The 21,839-nt window shown below is 37.5% G+C and overlaps 1 protein-coding gene across 3 annotated transcripts; it reads left to right on the top strand.

Annotated features, from left to right (window-relative positions):
- Positions 1-960: 960 nt before the first annotated feature.
- Positions 961-18,578, top strand: unc-45 (unc-45 myosin chaperone). Of its 3 annotated transcripts, none has more exons than XM_045761273.2 (18): positions 961-1,098; positions 2,354-2,465; positions 3,674-3,785; positions 4,139-4,314; positions 4,481-4,610; positions 6,461-6,588; positions 7,672-7,840; positions 9,038-9,196; positions 9,456-9,633; positions 9,952-10,117; positions 10,788-11,014; positions 11,691-11,832; positions 13,293-13,549; positions 14,092-14,272; positions 15,201-15,404; positions 16,115-16,294; positions 16,653-16,793; positions 17,840-18,578. In XM_045761273.2, the coding sequence occupies exons 2-18, from the start codon at positions 2,361-2,363 to the stop codon at positions 17,975-17,977; spliced, it is 2,793 nt and encodes a 930-aa protein (XP_045617229.2). In that variant the 5' UTR covers positions 961-1,098; positions 2,354-2,360; the 3' UTR covers positions 17,978-18,578. The 3 variants fall into 3 exon arrangements, with proteins under 3 accessions (XP_045617229.2, XP_045617228.2, XP_045617227.2); XM_045761272.2 differs by having other exon boundaries at positions 974-1,146; XM_045761271.2 differs by having other exon boundaries at positions 987-1,220.
- The last annotated feature ends 3,261 nt before the right edge of the window (positions 18,579-21,839 follow it).

Here is a 21,839-nt window from a genome sequence, read left to right on the forward strand (position 1 = left end):
AGGTGTTGTCCAGCATGATGATACAAAGTAGCTAAAGCTGCATGTGATAAGCTTGAAATTGAGCTACAGCTAGGTCTAAATTCTTTATTTCCAATCTCTGTTGTAATATAATTATTTCAAGAAATTGGGGCTGAAAACAGAGCAATCTGACACTCAAAGGACTGAAAACACTAATATAAATCTGCAGATAAGGAATCCCCCCAATGGTGAACATTCTAATTGTAAACTGTGAACAAAAGCTGGGACACTCTCCAACATTGTATTTGTGTGCCCTGTAATAACTGATTTATCAAATGATATGAGATGCTTTGACCTCTGTAACTTACTGCATACACTCACGAATATTGGAAGATATTCTTGTGCTCTACCCAGAGTTGACTAGTGCAGCACATGGACTAGACTCTCAGTCCATGTGCTGTTCAGTCTCAGTCTGAAGTATTACTATGTAATACTTCATATTGAATTGGGAAGCAGCTCATTGCTGTGTACGTAAGCTTATTAATTAAAAAAGACGTAAACTTGGTGGCTATAAGATGCTAATCCCTTGTTTACAGTTCGGTGACTTGAGACACAAGTAAATCCCAACTGCGTCTGGGTACAAGTGACAGGATGAACAACCTAGCTGGTTTTCTTCATATTAGGGGGATGATGCATTTACCTGAATTTACCTAATGGACACCATCTAGTTTATTAGTGGCCAAATGGCCCTGGCGGGGAGAAGAAGCCGGCGGCTTGTCAAGGGGGATCGCCTCATTTCTCCATGCTATGATGCTACTGTTGCGGTATATAAATTAGCCCTGGGCAAATAGTACACATGCTGCTGACTTACATCATTAATCAGCAGGTTAACAACCGGTTTATTAATATTAATAACCTTATTAACCGGTTGATTTTAGAAATATAGACCTAAGTCAAGTCCTATTCAGATCCCCTCTAACGTCACTTCAAAGAGAATCAAGACCCGTCGAGTTTTGTTTGGTTTCGTCGTCTATTGCCCCGCACGCTGTAATGGACAAGTGCCAAAAATAACCCCAGTTTTAGCCCAGCCTCGCGTACCAGAACGTCTTAGAAGTTTCTAGCGTGGTTTATCATTAGAAGGTATATACAAGTGGCACCTTGAAGCTGGTCCACGTCCACCATTGATAAGTGAGCAGTTGTCAGTGTTGTGTCTCCCCACATCCTCTGCTTTAGCTACTCCATATACTCGCTTACTGTAGGAGGTAAAGTACTTAGTGTAGTAGGTAAAGTACTTATTGTGGTTGGAACGTGTGTGCTGTTTTTAATGTGAAGTACTTACCTTTAAAGGTAAAGAACTTATTGCAGGAGGTAAAGTGTAAATGGTACATATATGCTTACTGTAGTAGGTAAAGTACTTACATTATTGCCCTTTTAGATGTGATGCCGTATGGCATTCCTCTTCAGCGACCTGCTTTATGGCACCTGGCACCCTTATAACATGGGGTCACAGAGACATTGATAGATTTTTCCTCCCTATTTTCCTGTTGACTCTTCAGGTGTGGGGTTGGTGTTTGGCACTGGCTTAGCCAAGAGACTCCAGGAATTGGCGAGTTTTGGTGGACCTGTGTTGGAGGTCACTGGAAGACGTTGCTGTATTTTTCCCAATGGGGTTTAGAGTTTAGAGGAGCCTTCGTGATTTTGTCTTTTGGCTTTGACTTTGTTTGGCTACCCACAGTTCACAGAATGCCTGATGGTAGTACAGTCGGGTACGTTCTCGACCCTCAATCTGGAATTCCAGGTTCAAATCGCAAATGGGACAGAAATGGTTGGATGTGTTTCCTAATGTCCCTGTTTACCTAGCAGTAAATAGGTACCCAGAAGTTAGCTTGTTGTGGGGTTGCATCCTGGTTGGGGGGGGGGGGGTCAGTAATTTGACCCTGTGGAGGGGACCTCAATATAACCCTAACATATGTATATACTGTACACTGGTTGCCTTTCCCCAACACAATGAGTTAATTATTATGAATAATCTGGCATCAGATCATTTTGTATATAAAGACGGTTCTCCAATTGATTTGCTGCTGTATTTGCACAAATCTAACTTTAACTCATTACCTTATGAAACCTAAGTATATATTAACCTAAATTTACCATATCTTTACTGTATCTAACATTTACCTAACCTAACCTTTTGATTTGGTCTTTTGTATTACTGTATAGCAAACCATTGCATGGTCCTAATTGCAAGTTCTATACTGTCTTCATTCTCCAACTTGTGTAACAAGACAAGAGCCTTACATATCTGACAGTCTTCAGTTTCCATTTTAATCTGGGAACAGTTGAGGGGGGAGGAAGCATACCATTTTTCATGCTACTCAAGGCTTCCTTTTTTCAGTTTCAAGATGACGAAAGCTGACAGTGAAAAAACGCCTCAACAACTGAAGGAGGAAGGGAATGAAGCATATAAAAACAATGACTGGGGTACTGCGATTGAAAAATATACTCAGGTAAATCTTTAATACAAAGATGCTTTTATTTTATCAAATAATATACTTTAAATGTTGTATATCCTGTACATTGCAATATTTAGAAACCTTGCGGATTTTCATTATGGCTTTATTATACTGTATCTTTGGAAATCATTTCCAATTTTTTTCTAGATTTGTTTCCAGTTTCAGGCATACTTGCATGTGATATGCCTCTTTTATGTATAATTTCCTGCAGCCTTTCCGTCCATCCTTACTTGGTATGCCCAGCTGCTTTACTCTTGATTTTCTCTGGTGGGTTTGGAAGCCTTTTGTGTTTTGCCATTTCTGACTTGCCTGTCTTTCCAACAGACTGGAATAACCTGTACAATATTTATTTAGGGGTATGCCTCATTGTGCAATTAGTTATTACCTTAACCAGGGAAAAAGGCCTAACTGCCTGACTTTTATGTTAGTTGTCTTATTCCTCCATTAATTTTGTTATCACCCTCTGTAATGTGGTGCTTATTACCCAACTCCACTTTTGTATTGTCAAATGCCATCTCCTTTTCAACTTTTCATATTCTTGACAGAATCTAGTTTGACATGACATTGTCTGGCCGTAGTTGTTTAAACTTAACCTTTTACATCTGTCCTATGGAAGTCAATGTCCAATGGGCTGACAGTGCATCCAAATAGAATCCCTTACATTCTTCTGCAGCCCTTCATTTACACACTGCTGGCAATAGTGTCTATCTTGAGTTGCATTAAAAATTATTTGCTTATCCACTAGAATTTCATTCACATTTTAAACCAACACTTAATAAGACAGTACGGTAAAATTATAACTTGAGAATACAGTACAGTATTCTTTATATATGACAAAGGTTCACCTGCCAGTTTACAAGTTGACCATTATTGAAACTAATATGCTTTCAGACCATTACAAATATATAGATAAAGATGCAGGTGGTTTAAGGGCAGGTTTGGTGTGTCTTTCTATTCACTTTACCCTGAGAATGGGATCCAATTAATTTACATATGTAAGGAAATTCTTGTACAAGAGGTTTACAAGTGAAATGCATTGAAAAAATATGGCACAAATCTTCAACATCATAAGAGGCAATAAAAGACTAGGGGGGGCAGGGCATAGAGAGCTATTTCTCACTTTCCTGTAGTTGCAATTTACCATAGTTTTGTCGATAAAAAGGCAAAGTGTTTATATTTGTACTGTATTCTTCCATTTTCAGGCCATTACAATTAGTACTGAAGATAGGGATTCTTCAGTTTTATACAAAAATCGTGCTGCTGTTTATCTCAAAATTGAGGATTTTGAGAACACTGTGAAAGATTGCACACGCTGTAAGTCATAATTTTCTAGTTGTTTAAGTATTTCTGCAGCACCCACTTTGATTACAAATTAAATACTGTATCTAGAAAATTAAGGAAAGATAGTTTTTCTCCTTCATGATGTTTATACAAGTCATAAGAACAGCTTTTACTGGACCAATCTTTCAGAAAAATAATGTACTTTCTTGTGTCACATGTTTAGAGGTTTATGCCTTGTGGTTTAACAAATATTATTTCTTTTGTAGTGAAAGTATGTAATTTACATTTCATTTCAGTGAATACAGTATTTTAGATTTTTTGTTGTTTTTTGTTGTAAACTTGGGTAATATAATGATATCGTTTAACTTCAATTTTTCACATATTAGGCCTCGAAATTACTCCAAAAGACCCCAAGGCACTGTTCCGTCGAGCCCAAGCCTATGAGAGTTTGGAGCAGTTTGAGAAAGCATATGCAGATGCCAGGGCACTCCAGTTTATTGACCCTAAAAATAAAGATGTTCAGGAAATGTTGTCAAGATTACATAAAATTGTACAGGACCTGGTAAGTATAACTGTTCTCTAAAGTTATGTAAATTTATGTAGGATTGGAAGTATAAATTTGTTCTGTGTGTTTCATTTGTGTAGTACCAAATAAATCTGCATTTAATAAAAGCAGCATTCAGTAATTTTATCATAAATGTAATTTTCTTAACATTATATTTTCACAGATTGAAGAAAAAACCAAAACTTCAGGGAAAGTTCAACAATTGTTTGAAATTCTTTTTGATCCAGGCTCTGAAAAAGACAAGAGGGAAACTTGTGCCAACAATCTTGTGGCTTTGGCTAAGGAAAGAGCTGGTAAGATATTATATGCATTTTATGGCTGTGCTAGATGATGACAGGTATTGTTGTTACTTATAAGTACAGTTCAGAACAGTACTGTATTCTGATTTTCTTGGAATATGAAATGTCAGCTTATTGAAATGTATTACATAATCATGGATGCTCACAAATACACCCAAATAGCTTAGTGATGCTCCAGGGAAGGTTTAAAGTCTTGGTTGGGCACCAGTTAGGTACTTCTGAGATGGGTCGAGTAGGCTACAGTGCCTCAAATAATTTTGTTGTCCCCTTGCTCGATACTAGTTCAGTGGTCACCAGCCTTGAGAAGCTTGTAACTGTGCAGCGCCATTTACCAGATTAATCATTATCTCTTGGTGGCCAGTACACAAAAATTCCAGTTAAAGTACGGTAATTGAAGAGGGCATTATGGGATGTAATTTTGTGGCCATATATTTTTATTTTCTCAATAATAGAATACTCTTTTTGATATACTACTGTAATTTTAACACACATGTTCAAAATATCTGTAAAGCTTTTATAATGGGAATACAGTATACATCAATGAAAATAATGGTATGTATACTGTATATAAGATTTTTTTTAGCTTGCTTTGCAGTGCAGTGCTAAGGTGTTTTGTTTTAGTCCTTGACGTCCTTTTATGGTTTATGGTAATCCAAGATTGCCAAAGTTGTAGTTTCAAGGTTCTGGTGATATTGTATAATGTACAGAACTACATAAATCATACTATTAATTATAAAAAAAAGTATCCATACTAGAGTGAGGTACAGGAAAATCTTGCTTAACAAACAAGATGCGTTCCTAGAAATCACATATTTGATAAAAAGTATTGCCTCTGTAAAGTTGATACATTCCAGTCCCAAAATTTTCTAATCTTGAACAACTTTAAATGTAAGAAAATACACTTTATGATTTATAATAAAACATCAGATGTGTGTGTGTGTCTGTATAAATTTATAAGTGTTGTACAGTGTATGAATAAAAGAGTGGTGAGGACCGAATTGTAGAATTGTGAACTCGGCTATAAGCAACCACTTTTGCCTCGCATCAAAACCAAGCTATATAAACTGCCTTGGAGGCGGATGGGTGACAATGGGGGGTTTTCATCCTTATCCTCCCCAACCCCCACCATTATTTGTGTGTGTGTGTGTGTGTGTGTGTGTGTAATTACCTAAGTGTAGTTACAGGATGAGAGCTACGCTCGTGGTGTCCCGTCTTCCCAGCACTCTTTGTCATATAACGCTTTGAAACTACTGACGGTCTTGGCCTCCACCACCTTCTCACTTAACTTGTTATGTGTGTGTGTGTGTGTGTGTGTGTGTGTGTGTGTGTGTGTGTGTGTGTGTGTGTGTGTGTGTGTGTGTGTGTGTGTGTGTGTGTGTGTGTGTGTGTGTGTCAGCTACCAGTGCATCAAATACTATACTACTTCTTCCCTCTAACCATGTTTTATTCTGTGGCTTTACAAGACCAAAGCCACTGAATTGCAATACTATTGCAGAATACATTGTACTAGTAAATATTTAAATGAATAAATAGCTACTATATTTTCTGGTGGATAGTAGGCATGATTTTGGTCCACTATCAACCCGACGTATATTTCATTGCACGTAATCGTATGTTTTCCATACAAAACCACTTGAAATAATTTTTAACGATAAAACATTAAAAAAAAATCCCACAACACATCCTCATAAATTTGTTTTTTATACACTTAATTTGTAGTGTGTGTGACACAAGTAAGCACTACGTGCCTGACCTCCCAATTTTTTTCCCTAAACTCTTCCTCCCGCCCCCCTGTCCTGCCTTCCTGTTCACTCAAGAATTGTCATACTTCTGTATTTAAACAGGTGCTGAGCTTTTGCTGAAGCAAAATATACTGGCTCGAATGGTTCAAATGCTGAAGACGGAAGCAAATGTCGAAATTAAAGTTGCTTGTGCTAGAACATTATCTGAATTCTGCAAGGACTTAGAGAGGGTAGGTACTTTGGTTTATACTACAGTAATCCTTAATTATATTTTGTATACAAATCCATGGCGCTGTTAACAAGAAGAAACAACAATTTTCACATAAAGAAATGCCTTAAGAGCATAATTTTTGTTATCCCTACCCTTAGAATAATTGATATATATACAGTATTGGACTAGTCAGTTCAGTGACAATCCCACTTCATGCAGGTTGGTGTTCAATACCCAGCAGTCCAAGTAGTTGGGCACCATTCCTTCCCTCTACCCTCATATCCCTTCCATGTGCTTTAGCCATACTGGCTAAGCCAGAAAATGTTTTGAATAATTTAACATTCTGTATTGAGGCACGTTTCTTACTATTTGTTAAGTTATGTTGCTAGGAAATGAAGTTCTGTGATAAAAAGAATTGGTATTGTTAGCTGCATTTATTGTATCAGTTTTGTGGCAAGTCCCCTGACCTTTCCATGGAACCCACTCGGTGTCGGTTCCATGTTAGTATCACGTAATTCAGAACTGAAAAACATAGGTTATACACAATAGTGCTCTGGATTCTTAGTCTGGGTTCACAAATTTTATGTACACTTCTTATGTTGTTTTGTTTATGTGTAGATCTGGTGTAAGACTTAGTATTATGTCTATGCCTATGGCTTTATCTTTCTAGTGTAAAAAGTTGCTTGTTTCAGTGGATTGTAAACTTTTTCAGATTCATGTACACTATTTTCATTGATACAGGTTGGCCAATGGTTTTGGCTCAGGGTGCAACCAGGAGAGCCAGGATCATTAGACAGCCATTTTGGCTTAGCACTGCTGATAATTACTTTGGCTTAGCACTCCTGATAATTATCTGATATCAACTTAAAATGAGGGCAGTAAATGCTGGCTCACTGTCATGGTTTATCAGTCAGTTTTAAATTTTCTGGGTTTAGTTTTTGTTGTTAATATTTGGAGCATGCCAAAATTATATTTATAGGATAAACATGTGACTGGTGATGTTCATTTACTAAACACTTGTCTTGTGGATATGAGACATGAAACACATGCATAGATTCACAAATTCTTTTTTATTTGATTCCATACCCATTGTATTTCTCAGACCAAGATGATTCTGCAAGAAGTGGGTATTCCTTGGCTTCTAGACCTAATGAACAGTAAAGTTCAGGTACTAGTCAATGCCACACAGTACACCATCCAGACAATCTTCAACACCCTGGCTGGCATGGATATTAAAAAGGAAAAGAAACCAGACAAAAATCTTCTAGCAGGTAAGCCTTTTATTATTTCTGGAGCTTTGCAAAAAATAAAATAATTAGCAAGAATTGCCTTCTTGCCCAGTATTGAACTAATATAAACTAGTTTTTGTAAATAAATGGGAGTAGTGAACAAATAGAACTGACAACAATGAAGAGAAACTCCAAGAAAAGTTGAATTAATTTGTAGATCATTGATAATTAACCTCATTCACACATAAGAAATCAGTGACAGCATTTCGGTCTGTCCTGGACCCTATCATGGGTTCAGGATGGCCTAAAATGTTGTCACTTTCATTTCATTTGCGTGAATTCGGTTAGTTTCAGCCACTTTATCGTAACATATTTTCTATTTGTAGATAATGATTTGCCTGTATAATGTCTATTCTCATCTTGCTGCTTCTCTATGTAGCAGATATATTTACTATATTAGTAAACCTTACTGTATATGTAACTACATTTATGATTATATAAAAAGAATTTGGCAGACTTTTAGAGATGAATGCTAATATGGGAGAGGGCTAGGGATGCTTCCATCACATTTCACCAGTCATTCAATATCTAGTAAAGATTATTGTATTCAGGAGACTAGCATAATTACTTAATGCTGAAAGGAAAGTAAATCATTCTCTCTATGATGCAGTATGCTTTCTCTTTTTGCTAGGCAGGAGCATATTATTACATGGATATCTCAAAAACAGGGTTAACAAATGTGTAAGAATGTCTTAGGATTATGGTATATAGTACCTGTATTATGTACAAAATCTGAGCTTTGAATCCATTTCATGTTTTTCAAGAACTACCATAGAGTACAGTAATTATAATTTGTATTTGAAGTGAAGGAATGATTTTGGCCAGTATCCTTTAACAGTGTTATTAACTTGAAATGTCACAAATGTGCCCAACCAGAAATTTAAACACCAGCTGTTGTTATTGAATTGGTATTCATTTCAAATAAAATTGTATATATTGTGTTCTGTAGAAAATGTTCTGAGTAACACAGTTTAATAATTTGTGTATCGAGATGTGTTTCTTACCATTTGTTAGTTGTTTTGCAGGAGATTAAATTCTGTGACACAAACATTTGATGCTCTGTGTTTCAAATAGGGAGGATGACTTTTACATGTCTTGGAGTTAGATATACCATACAGTATTCATCTTTAAACCTTGTTAAATGTCTATACATATATTGAACTAATGTATTTACTTCAGCAAATCAGAAAGAAATTGACAGTTTGATGGCTACTATGGTCTCTATTGTGACCCAGCGTACCATGAGCGGAGAGTGCAGAGATGCTGTAATAGAACTTATCCTGAAGAACGTGACATATGAAAAACTGAACTGGGGTGACAAGTTCATTAGAATGGGAGGTATTATGATACTTTTTATTTTACCTTAAAATAGTTTATGTATATAAAGTTGTTGATGCAAATGCATTATTGTTTTAATGTTTTAATCTTAAAAATAAATTTAGATAAATGGAAACAATAATTTGTATACATAGCCTGAAAAGGAGGGCTTTCTCTTGATAGCTTAATAATGATGATAATGATGGTTTATTCCTAATTGTAAATATTTAGGCTAATAATGATCAAATGTGCAAGATACTAAAAAAGTATTCTCTTACAGGTATAGAGAAAATGTTAGACATCTGTTCTGAGCTGGAGGAATTTAATTTTGAAAGTCGTATAGATATCACCGATAATACCCGCATGACAACGGCTATCTGTCTCTCTAATGTGTATGACACGCAATATGACGACAAGATGAAGGAGGCTTACCATCAACGAGTTGATGAATATATCAGGTGAGTGTTGGTCTGCATCTTGGCAGATATTAGTACTCATATACTGTACATTAAGGATTGCCAGCATGGTTTTTGAAGAAAGCATTCATGTTTGACAAATCTGTTTTAGTTTTTTATTGCACATGTTAACAATATCAGCCTTGAGTAATATAAGTAGTTAGAACAAGAGTTACACCATAACATAGTGGTGTTCAAGCGTGATGTTGTTTTGATAGTTCAAATGTTTATTAAGTTACATAAACATTGGTAGGCAAACTGAACTAAACTACATGTCCTGAGATTGAAAATACTATACAGTATGCTCTTCATTTCTTTCAGATTACGGCTATTAACTCCAGATATAGAACACAAAATTCGTGTCACTGTTGCCATAACAACTTTGCTACTTGGACCTCTAGATGTAGGGGGCAGGCTCATCACAAAAGAAGGTATCTTGGAGATGATGTTGGTTATGGCAAACACAGATGATGTCTTACAGCAGAAGGTGGGTTAACATTTTAAGATAGTGACATGGTTTCCTTAATTAATGGAGTAAAATATTTATTAATGTTTAAAGCAGTATGGTGTTGATTCAGAAGAACAAAAGTAACAGTAGGCACTGTAGACAAACTTCAAAATTCTGGATTATAGTGTTTGTGACCTGCTCCAGATTTACATGAAATCTGGATTCCTTGAAATTTGTCCATATTTTTGGCTACATAGCCCCAAAGTTTCTATAATTTTCATGTAAAACTTTTTGTTTTAAATATGCTCAATTGCCTACCCAAGGCACCAACTGTTTCTCCAAATGTTGCATTAAAAATGTGATCAAACCCATAATAATATATATATATATATATATATCCTTTTGTGATTTTTCCCCCCATTTGATTTGTTAACTATTTTTTATACTCATAAAGAAGCAGTTCTTTAAATAGCAGAGTATTCCAATGGCTAAAAAAGTTGTTCTTGATCGCCATGTATGAATTAGGAGTACCGTGTAATATCAAAATTGTATTTTCTCCTATTTATCAGATTTTTGTCTGTGTATAAGGTAGACTTAATTTACAATGTGTGTTGCATCATACATTTATTGAAAGTGATGTTCAAATTGTATTTAAAATTGTTGACAAGTTCACTTACAAATTTTAATTTACCAAAACCACTTGACCCAGGTTGCCTGTGAAGCTCTTATTGCTGCAGCATCCAAGAAGGACAAATGTAGACCTATTATAACACAAGGTACTGACATCTTGAAGAAACTTTACCAGAGCAAGAATGATTCAATTCGTGTGCGTGCTTTGGTGGGATTATGTAAGCTTGGTTCTATGGGCGGCACTGATGCTTCTATGAAACCTTTTTCTGAAGGAGCTTCTCTTAAGCTGGCAGAAGCTTGTAGAAGGTTTGTTGGTTATATTTTCTTATTTTTTTGTCTTGCATTTTGATTACTGTTTTATCTAGAATCTGTACAGGAAATAATAATTTCAACCAACCAACCAGATATCAACCAGACATTTAGGGAGGATATAGACTTGTATTCACGTAGTTGTACTTGCGGGGGTTGAGCTCTAGCTCATTCGACCCACCTCTCAATTGTCAAATTTTTTCCTCACACACACACCCCAGGAAGCAGCCCGTAACAGCTGTCTAATTCCCAGGTACCTATTTACTGCTAGGAAAGGGCTGTCAGGGTGAAAGAAACTCTGCCCATTTGTTTCAGCCTCCACCGGGAATTGAACCCGGAACCTCAGGACTACGAATCCGAAGCACTGTCCACTCGGCTGTCAGGACCCTAGCCTGACGTATGATTGATAGCTTTCATTTATTCAATACATATTGTCAGATAATAGCTATTAGAATTATTTTAATACTGTTACCCTTCTAGCAGTGAAGCTATGTTCTGAAAAATCCATAATTTATATTCTTTTAAATTGTAACAAAATAATGCTGCATAATTTTGGACAGTTGTTGTCTACTGTTTGTCTTATTGAACACATTTATCACATTTGTTTGTGATTAACAATCTTTTGAGACACAGGTTTAGAGAAAAATATTTGTCATAAAGTATTTTTTCACAGGTTCCTTGTTAATCCATCGAAAGACAAGGACATGCGACGATGGGCCTGTGAGGGTCTTTCCTACCTTACCCTTGATGCTGATGTTAAGGAGAAGCTCATTAACGACAGACCAGCCATTCGTTCAATGATTGAACTTGCTAAAGTAAGTACTGTTTAGGTAAGGTAATTAGGAGGAGAAAGTGCTAAGCCAGTATGCCTATAAAGTACTAGTAAGAAATATGAGGACAAGCAACTGGGATACAACCTTACCTTACCTTGAGGTGCTTCCGGGGCTTAGTGTCCCCGCGGCCCGGTCATCGACCAGGCCTCCTGGTTGCTGGACTGATCAACCAGGCTGTTGGACGCGGCTGCTCGCAGCCTGACATATGAGTCACAGCCTGGTTGATCAGGTATCCTTTGGACAAGGACAAGTGACAGGACAGAGTGAAACAAGGACAGAGTGAAAAAACTGTGCCCAACTACTTGAACAATTTGATCCTGTTTTTTTTGGTGCTTTGCTATGATCGTAACTGGGCTCTGTTTTCACTAAAAGTAAGTGTATGTTCCCTTTTGCATGCAGTCTGGATCCCTGGCATTTTTTCTTGTTGAGATTTGGTGAGGTATAGTCAGGCAAGTCTGCTAGCTGTGACCCTTGACTTTTCTTGTTTTTTGGGTTAGTTGCACACTTTTCTTATGATTTTATGCAGTGCATGTTTGGTGTTTTTTTTTTGGGGGGGGGGGGGGAAGGGGGGGGGCTCTGCTGGCTTCCCTGATCTTGTTGTATTGGTGATAACATTTGGTGGTAGTTGGTGTAACTTTGATATACTAACAGCACTGTAGTTTACACAAGGATAATTGGCAGCCTTGGTACTTCTAATTTTTGTTTGCTGGGTGTGTTGGAGGGTTGCATTTTGTTTCTTTGTAGTATAGACCTGGTGCTCACAGTTGTGCCTTGAACTAGAATCACCAATATTGCCAATCCCAAAATACAAAAGTTAATATATTTAAAAATCAATACAGCCTGTTGGATGCTATGAATCCTGAGGGATCATGTAAGAGCTATCAAAGCTATCAAATTTTAAATTGTTTTGTTAAACTACCATTCAAGCTGTCATTGCAATCATTCTGAGCTACCTATGTGCTTTAATATGCCTACAATTTTTCTCTCGACTTTTATTTTTTCATGCTTTGTAACTGTTATCATTTCTATAAATTTTGCAAGTATTTACCTGCTTATAAGTTTCTTTAGATTAAGGACCTGCCTGAAACGCTGCGCGTACTAGTGGCTTTACAAGAATGTAATTACTATGCTATGTATACTCACAATCCCAATGTACCTTCTTGTATATATATATATAAATAAATAAAGGGAATGCCTCAGAGAAATTTTTCACTACTGTACATTTAAACACCTTGTTTTATTATCAAAAGTTTTATTTGAATAATTGTAATGTTGCTGGTACATCATTAACAAGTTGTACATCTTTATGTACTAATCATGACAATCTCTGCCAAGAAAGTGATGATTTAACTTTCCAGTTTGGTTTTGTGTGAGTAAATGTATTGAATTCACATTTACGAATGATGCTGTACTTGTATTATCTATTTTCTTATTGCTTTCAGTCTGGTGACATGAACTGTTTGTATGGTGTTGTGGCAACCTTTGTCAACCTCTGTAATGCATATGACAAACAAGAAGTAATTCCGGAGATGGTCGAGTTGGCAAAGTTTGCTAAGCAGCATGTTCCCGAGGCTCATGACCTGGATGACCCTGATTTTATTGAAAAGCGTGTCAAGGTACTTGCTGAGGAAGGTGCTGCAGGAGCTCTTACAGCACTCAGCAAAACTGATAGCCATAATTCCAAGGAACTTATTGCAAGGTACTATATATTTATACATTTTTTTTTATTAATAAAAGGCAAAAAAAAAAAAACGAAATGTGTGCACTGCTGTTCATTAAGCCCTCATAAATTTTAAATTATGTAGGAAGAATGGAAAAGAAAACATTCCAGAAACTTCCGAAGTCCACTTTCCTTGGAGGGGCCCTTGGTAGCTTCCTGAGCTTATTGCTAGTCTAAGCAAGATTACATAAAGTTTAAAACTTGAGCTTTGCTCGTTTCACAGATTAATTATATCCCATTGTATAGTATATGAGAGGAATGTATTGGTCTAGGTAAGTTATTGCAGTATACAAAGTGAAGTAGAGACTTGTGTAAGTGCATTATATAGAAAAGGCAGGTCAGGAGGATACAGAGTGCATCAAATGTGTCAGACCTTGTAACAACTTTGTGAAAGGCAAGCATGGTCAAGTATAGACTGCCTAATCATGCTCTGCATTATTTGCAAGGCAAGTGTCGATCTTTTTAATATATTTCTTCTATGAAGATGGGTATATACTGTACATATAAATTGTTTATTTCAGGCTGTTCAATGCCCTGTGTCAGATGCAAGAAAATAGAGGTTTGGTAGTGCAGCAGGGAGGCTCCAAGGCTCTGCTTGGCTTGGCAGCAGAAGGCACAAAAAAGGGGAAGACAGTAGCAGCACAAGCTTTGGCTCGCATTGCCATCACTATCAATCCAGAGACAGCTTTCCCAGGACAGAGAGTAAGTGAAATGAACTCTTTAAATACTCTTCCATTTACCTAATTTATAATAAAAAGTAAAAAAATATTATGGCAAATATCCACAAGTCACAATCGTATCTGGAATGATAGACATGCAATCTACCTGTACATTATTTCTAAGTAAATTTCTAAGTCTACCTATGTTTGTTTATTTTAAGCGAATCGTCAGTATCTTCTTGAGTTATCTTGAGATAACTTCGGTGCTTAGCGTCCCCACGGCCCGGTCCTCGACCAGGCCTCCATTTTGTTACATTCCCCCCCCCCCCCCAGGAAGCAGTCCGTAGCAACTGTCTAACTCCCAGGTACCTATTTACTGCTAGGTAACGGGGTCATCAGGGTGAAAGAGGCATTTTGCCCATTTGTCTCCGCCTCCACCAGGGATCGAACCCAGGACCTCAGGACTACGAATCCGAAGCGCTGTCCATCCAGCTGTCAGGAGCCTTACAGGAGAGTACAGTATTTATACTGTACATCATCAAGTATTCTTCACAAATTTAAAATAGTCTATATTTGTTCAAGGTTGGAGGCCAAACACCCAACTTTTCAAGATGACACATTGAGGATATGGGAGTGTCTTAGGTCAGTCAGGGTTGGGCCCAGTACCACCCTTTTAAGAAATATCAGCACCCATAGCAATTCCGTGCAATTTTCACAAAATCTTAAATCTGGGATTTGTTTTCCATAATGTTTTCATTGTTTTTTTTTTAGCTGTCATTAATAGACTTCTCTGAGAGAGAGGAAGGTAGGGAGATAGAGGATGTTGTGGTGGAAAGGTGAGCAACAGAGGGAGTGGAGGCATGTTGGGGAGAAAGGTGAAAAGGGGAGAAGAGGAGACAGATGGGAAGAGAAACCCAGGTACAGTACTTAATATTCTATACATTTTCACATGATTCTCAATCTTTTATCAGGCCTATGAAGTTGTACGACCACTGTTAAAGTTACTGGACCCAGAGTGTGAAGCTTTAGAGAACTTTGAGGCTCTGATGGGTCTCACTAACATTGCTGGAATGTCAGAATCTACTAGAAAACGCATCATAAAGGAGAGAGGATTGCCATTAATTGAAAATTACATGTTTGAGCACCATGAAATGATTAGAAGAGCAGCTATTCAGGTAAGAAAATTAGTATAAAGCAACACTTTGTTAAGTCACCGCTTAAAAAGGTTTTGTACTTGTACAATACAATCCTGTTCCTACTGTTTTGTTAATTGGGAGCTTGTTAGGTTAAATATCAGGATGGCAGCGTTCTGTACCTCTTTTAGTATGTATAGTACACGTGCCTAACAGCCATCTGCCAATGCGAGGATTGATACTTGGGTTTTCTTGAGGCTGAGTGCCACATGGAGGAGGGTTTAAGAATAGATGAATGAACTAATGGAGATCATTCTGAACTGGATGAAGTAATCTCTAGTGTGTCTCGGCCCCTACTGTCACTGGCAGGTATAAGGAGATCCTGCAACGACATAAGTCAATGGGGCTTGTCTGTCTCTCGTCCAGGTACAGTAGTTAAATGGACAGATCAGACTGGAGCATTTTTACTTAGATTATAATTTTTTGAACAGTTTAACCAAAGTAAAAATGCTCCAGTCTGATCCGTTCATTTGACTGCTGTGACTGGACCAGACAGACAATTAATTTTAATGATTATAAATATTGATGATAGTTTTTTATATTAAAATACAGTATATATCATTTTAATTAGTGATTGTTGTTAGTGAAAATATTAGTATATAATTTTTTATCAAAGTGAATTTAAAATACAGTACAGTACAGTACTTGACGGTACTGTCCTGTATTAATGTGTATTATTTTTCTTCTTACAGTGTATGGCAAACATGTGTGCATCTCCAGATATAGTTAAGATACTGGAAGGGAAGAATGACAAGTTTAAGTACCTGTTTCTGTGTACTTCTGATGAGGATGAAGAAATTATTAAGGCAGCTACTGGTGCCCTCTGTATGGTCATGTCAGAGTCGCCCAAGTGTTTGGTAAAAGTGTTCGAGGTGAGAGTTGGTAATGTCTTCTGTACCACATGCAAATAATTTTCCTGTGAGCTGTCCAGTATGTATTTCCATAACTAGGGTTGTGACATTGGTTATGTTGGAGACCATGTGCAGGCCTTACTGCACAACTAATGGAGCAGTATTCAGTTTACCTGATTTACTCAACTATTTTGCCTGCATGTTGTGGGGCTCAATTGTTGTATTGCCTCTTAATGTGAAAACTACCATACTTTTCATATCTAGCATTCATCAGAAGATAATTTAATACATTAATTTATAAATCAAGACATTTTCTAGAATTGCTGTACTGTACAAACTAATTTTACAAAAGTCATTCTAATACTCTTAATTTGTGTAGGCCAATGATTGGGAAGAAATCCTCAAGTTCCTGCTTTCTCATGGAAACAAGGAGATACAGTACCGTGGGACTATCATTGTTTATCTCCTGGTCTGTCATGACAAGCAGACAGCTGAGAAGGTGATCGATACACATTGCAAGGTGAGATATAATTGTGCAACACAAAGTGAAGTGTTGCAAGCATTTGATTTATGGTTGACTGTCAGCCATTCAGCTGGGGATAGGCTGCAGGGAACTAGTATTGGTGTTTAGAGATTGGTAATGCTGTTGAGAATAGCTTTCACACATCCTCAATGGCCTCCAGTCCCCCTGCAATTTGTACACCTGTGATAAGTTGATTCCTACCAGAGGAAGGCTCTCATATTGCAGCCATCCAGTAAAACAAGTGACAGGCTGCAATGTTAGTCATGGAGGGTCTACTGCTGGTGCACATCACAATTCATCCCAGCTGTTGTGTGCACCAGGGGGGGGGGGGTAGAGTCTGTGACTTTCACATTGCAGGCAGCCAGCTGCAGGTTATTTTGACCAATGGCTGTATTGTAAGAGCCGTCCTCTGGTAGGCACCAACTGAATATGATAGTACTCTAATTGTATGAGACTGACCTGATCTCAACAGCATTATGATCCCAAACATTTCTGATGCACTCCCACCAGCCAGTTACTGTTAGAAATCATTGTGGGGAGCAGTATCATGGGATAGGGGGACAGTTTATAAATTTAAGTATCTATGATATATGACTAAAAAATAAGTTTTTGAAATAGAGCCAGAAGGCTGCATGAAAGCAGTGATGCCAAGCCTTTCTATGGATGCAAAATAATGGTGGAATAATCATAGAAAATCAAGAATAAGAGCAGTAAGAATGAACAAAGAACAATCTTAGAAGTATGTGTGATACGAGAATTGATAAAGGATTGAAAATGTCAAGAGCAGATAAAATACTGCAAGACTGAGAACATGCACAGAGGGTATGGACATGTAGTGAATGGATGATGGTACACTGAAGTGTATTCAACTGGTTTTGAGGGTAGGAGTTCTTAATGTATACTTAATGTTTTCAGAAATTGTCTATTTAAACCATTTTTAACTACTTACAGTACTTATTAATTATTAATACTTACAGTACAAAGTCTGTTACCCAGTTGCCTGTATTTTCCTGAAGCTAAATATTGTGCACTCCTATTTCCAGACTGCCCTTGAAGCTATTTCCAAGATTGACAATCCAGAATTAGTTTTGCCCAAGGCTCGTGAATATGCACATGATACATTGAAGCTATGTGCAACTCAGTGGAAGCTCATCAAGGATCCTGATGTAGTAGATGAATAAAAATATATACTGTACCTTATGCCAAGGCCATTTCTTCAATCAACCAGAAAGTCGGTAAACTGCCAACTAATATTTAACCTAAAGCTTAATATGAGCATTTTACATTAAACATTGTTTATTCAAATTTTAAATGAGAAATTTCTACATACACCATTTCCAGTCCTTAAAAATATGAACTAGTCAAATTGAATTAAGATATCGTACTATATGAACGAATACATACGGTACTTCCTCAGTGCTCAGGAGTTTAAAATGTAGAGCCTTACTCTTACACAAGGCTGGTGTATAATATGCATTGGTGTTCCAGTTGAGATAATCCTATTCATAAATGCTAGTAGTTATCAGCGATTAGATTTTAAGTTTCTTGTGGCGATTCATGGGTGTTTAACTTAAGATGAGGTTACCTCAAGATGATTTTGGGGCTTAGCGTTCTCACGGCCCCGAAACCAGTCCTCCTATGGGTGGAAGACATTTGTGCCTTAGCATTATTTATTGTTAGATATAAAATTTGTGTAAACCATGTTAAATTATTGATTGTTGTGTATATTTATCTTTTATCAATTTGTAAAGTGTTTCTAATAAAATGTAAATTTCAATATACTGTACAGTACTTTAATTATATTTTCCTATCTACATGTCAGATTCACTTTAATTTACACAAGGACCACCACCCCCTAGTGACCTAGACAAGGGCAGGAAGTAATTGTCAACACATAGCACCATGGCTATGTCGCACCACCAGAATTGCTGACTATTCAAAAGGCATTATCACTAGGATGACAATGCAAGGACAAAAAAAAAAAGCGATATCAAAGGTATTGGATTAACTAATGATTCTACAAAGGGACATTAAGGAAAGCAAAACTGATGATCGTCCTGAAAATCAGGACATTGTACTAGTTGCATGACTGCAAGTGGGACAATAAGGAGTAGGGCAGCATTCCTTTACATGCTCCAAGGGGATAATTACCTTAAAGAGTGCACCGTTTGTTACCTATAACACCAGACCAATGACCGCAGACTGATTAACGACTGGGGTAGAAATCGGTATAAGGAATGTCTTTTTGGGAAATGGGCAAGTGCATATGGCCTCCTTAGCAGCAGTCACCACATGTTCATTTTAGGTGATGCCAATATGGTTGGGAACCCAGCCAAGGTTAAAGAGACTACAGAGCTATGAGAGCACAGAGTCAACCACAATGACAAAGGAATGTTGCCATTTGAGAAATATTGACAAAAAGCATAAAAAATTGCATAAAGTTCTGCTGTGGGGATGCTAGTCTCTAGGTGTTGATAGCACATCTAGATTTAGTCAGGAAAGACTATGTAGCCAACACCGCTGGCAGACTTAGCCCTATCTATGAAGATTATACAACATAGTGGAAATGTGAAGTGTTCAAGGAAAAGGCATTTTATGACAGCAGGAGGGGTATAAGCCTTTACCATGTAGGTCAAGGTCTTGCAAAACTTTGCATGTTTTATACCATACTATCATGACCATTTGTCAAGTTCATATAGATTCTTTTGTAAGATTGTTGTTTCTGCTCGGTACATTACCATAGATCTGTGTCAACTGCAAATTTGATATGGTTTGTGATTTACTCTTCTATATTGTTGATGCATATAGTTTCTGTGCCTGTGTCTTGTCTGGCACTGATATCAAATGAAAAACAGAGCAATATACTCAAAATGCACCAAGTACTATTAAAATAATTGTAAAATTGCATGAACAGAAAAGTCCTTCACCAATTCACCCAACTTAAAAGACAATTGCCTGTGCAAAATGCCACCACCATTGATTGGCCCCTCCCTTCTGTGGAGCTCCTTGCCCAGTGCCACACCAGCTGTGCTGGATCAGCAGAATCTCCTACACAAGTTCCTCTACTTTGTGAAGTCAGCCAAGATATTGGATCAACACCCCTTGCAATAGCCCTCTGTTGACCTAAGACCCTATCAGGCACCAGACAATACAGTACGTACTGCAATGCAAGGAGGTATAAGATTACCAAAAAATAACAACACATTATGAACAATTTGGATATAAATCTGCTCTTAAAAAATATAAAAAATTCCACTTACATTTCTGTTGCACAGGCTGGTCTTGGTAACCCAGTAAGGACATATTGCAGTTACCATATAATATATTTACCTAATTGTCTATGGGGAGCAAGCTTCAGCTATTGAATCTCTTGACCGCCCATCTCCATATCACATTTGCTCTTGAAACTGAATGAGTGCTTACTGTACTTACTCATTCCATTTGCTTGCCATTTGCTGCTAACATGTTTCCTTACATTTCTCTGGCACATCAGTGATTCCAACTTCCACCTGTATTCCCTCATTCTCTTGTACCTCACTTGGAAAAAGACCGTCTTCATTCACAGTCCATTTCCCTCATTACCTTTTATGTCATTGTCATATTACCTTTAGTTCTCCTTTCTTCAAATGTCAGTGCTTTTATGTCAATATGCCGTATCACATCACCCTATGCCCCTGTTACCTAGCAGTAAAATAGGTACCTGGGTGTTAGTCAGCTGTCACGGGCTGCTTCCTGGGGGTGGAGGCCTGGTCGAGGACCGGGCCGCGGGGACACTAAAAAGCCCCAAAATCATCTCAAGATAACCTCAAGATAACCCCATAACTGTACATTTAACATTAACAGACCCTGAAGTTCTCAAAGCCTATGATTTGTGCCCTTCTTTCAGCTATGGATGATGCTGTCGTACTACTGGTAAACATCTTCATCCAAATCCTGTCTTAGGTTTCAAATTTTTCAGGTCACTTCTTTTACCACCAAGGTCCTTCCTTTTTCTAACCCCAGGATCCGTTTTTGCTTTTGTGTCAAAAAGGTACTAAAACCAATGCCCTCAAGTAAATCACACAAGCCTGGGAGAAGGGATAGGACAGCCCAGTAACAACACAAAGTTATTAAGTTCCAAGGTCCATCCATTGGAAGACAAGAGAATGTACATACTATATAGGAAGCTGATGCAACAAAATTCACCTGGGCTGTAGAGTATTAGAGAAAGCAGTTAAGTCTGTTGGGGCTCTGCAATACAAAAAATATTAGGAATGGGTCAGAGCTAGATCCAAACAGTAGGTCAACTAACGGACCCTTCTTGTGTATAGGCAGCCTATGTTAATATTTATACACAAGACTTTCACAGACCCTCCATGCTCCATCTGAACAGGACTGAGCCTAATACATACAAAAAAAAAATGCATGCATTCACCGAGACGAAGATTTGCTTTATGGAAATACAAGGAAAATATCCACAGCGGACATAATGCAACTACAGGTATACTGCAAAGCAGATGGGATATATTGTAGATCTTGAAACCATAGTCAAAGGACTAAAAAAAAAAGTAAACCAAGATTGAAAAAGCAATGAGATAACGGCACAAAACCAGACACAACACAGTTACGTCAAGAATGGAGATATAAACAATCCTAACAAAAGTTGCTCTGCTCCGGCAGGCACATTCTAGGACAAGAACGAAGAACGAGACCTAGAAAAGTCACATCATATGGGTAAAATCCACACACACACAAAAATAAAAAAAAATTGGAAATTATAACATGATAGAAATTAATATTTCAATTGTTCAGTAATTGACACTGAAGACCTTTACCAAGGTTATAAGTGGAGAACAAGGCAGGTTGAAGCAGTCACAACGAGGTCCAACCAGCCTTGGCAAAATAAACTAGGTAAGAACTGGCATTAATAGAGCAAGAAGCATCATACAGCTCACAAAACTCATCTCCAAGAAGAGAGCCACATACATCTTGACAAAAGAAAACAAAAAAATTGTCTACAGGGTAAAAGTGAGAGGAGACATGCAGCATCTATGGCGAAAACAC

The sequence above is a fragment of the Procambarus clarkii genome, chromosome 45 (assembly GCF_040958095.1).
Source record: "Procambarus clarkii isolate CNS0578487 chromosome 45, FALCON_Pclarkii_2.0, whole genome shotgun sequence".
Taxonomy (NCBI): domain Eukaryota; kingdom Metazoa; phylum Arthropoda; class Malacostraca; order Decapoda; family Cambaridae; genus Procambarus; species Procambarus clarkii.

Bases quoted from the DNA above. Each gene is read 5' to 3' on its own strand.
- unc-45 (XM_045761273.2), top strand. From the start codon at position 2,361: ATGACGAAAGCTGACAGTGAAAAAACGCCTCAACAACTGAAGGAGGAA. The intron at 9,634-9,951 runs GTGAGTGTTGGT...CATTTCTTTCAG, and splicing joins CGAGTTGATGAATATATCAG to ATTACGGCTATTAACTCCAG. The intron at 11,015-11,690 runs GTTTGTTGGTTA...ATTTTTTCACAG, and splicing joins CTGGCAGAAGCTTGTAGAAG to GTTCCTTGTTAATCCATCGA.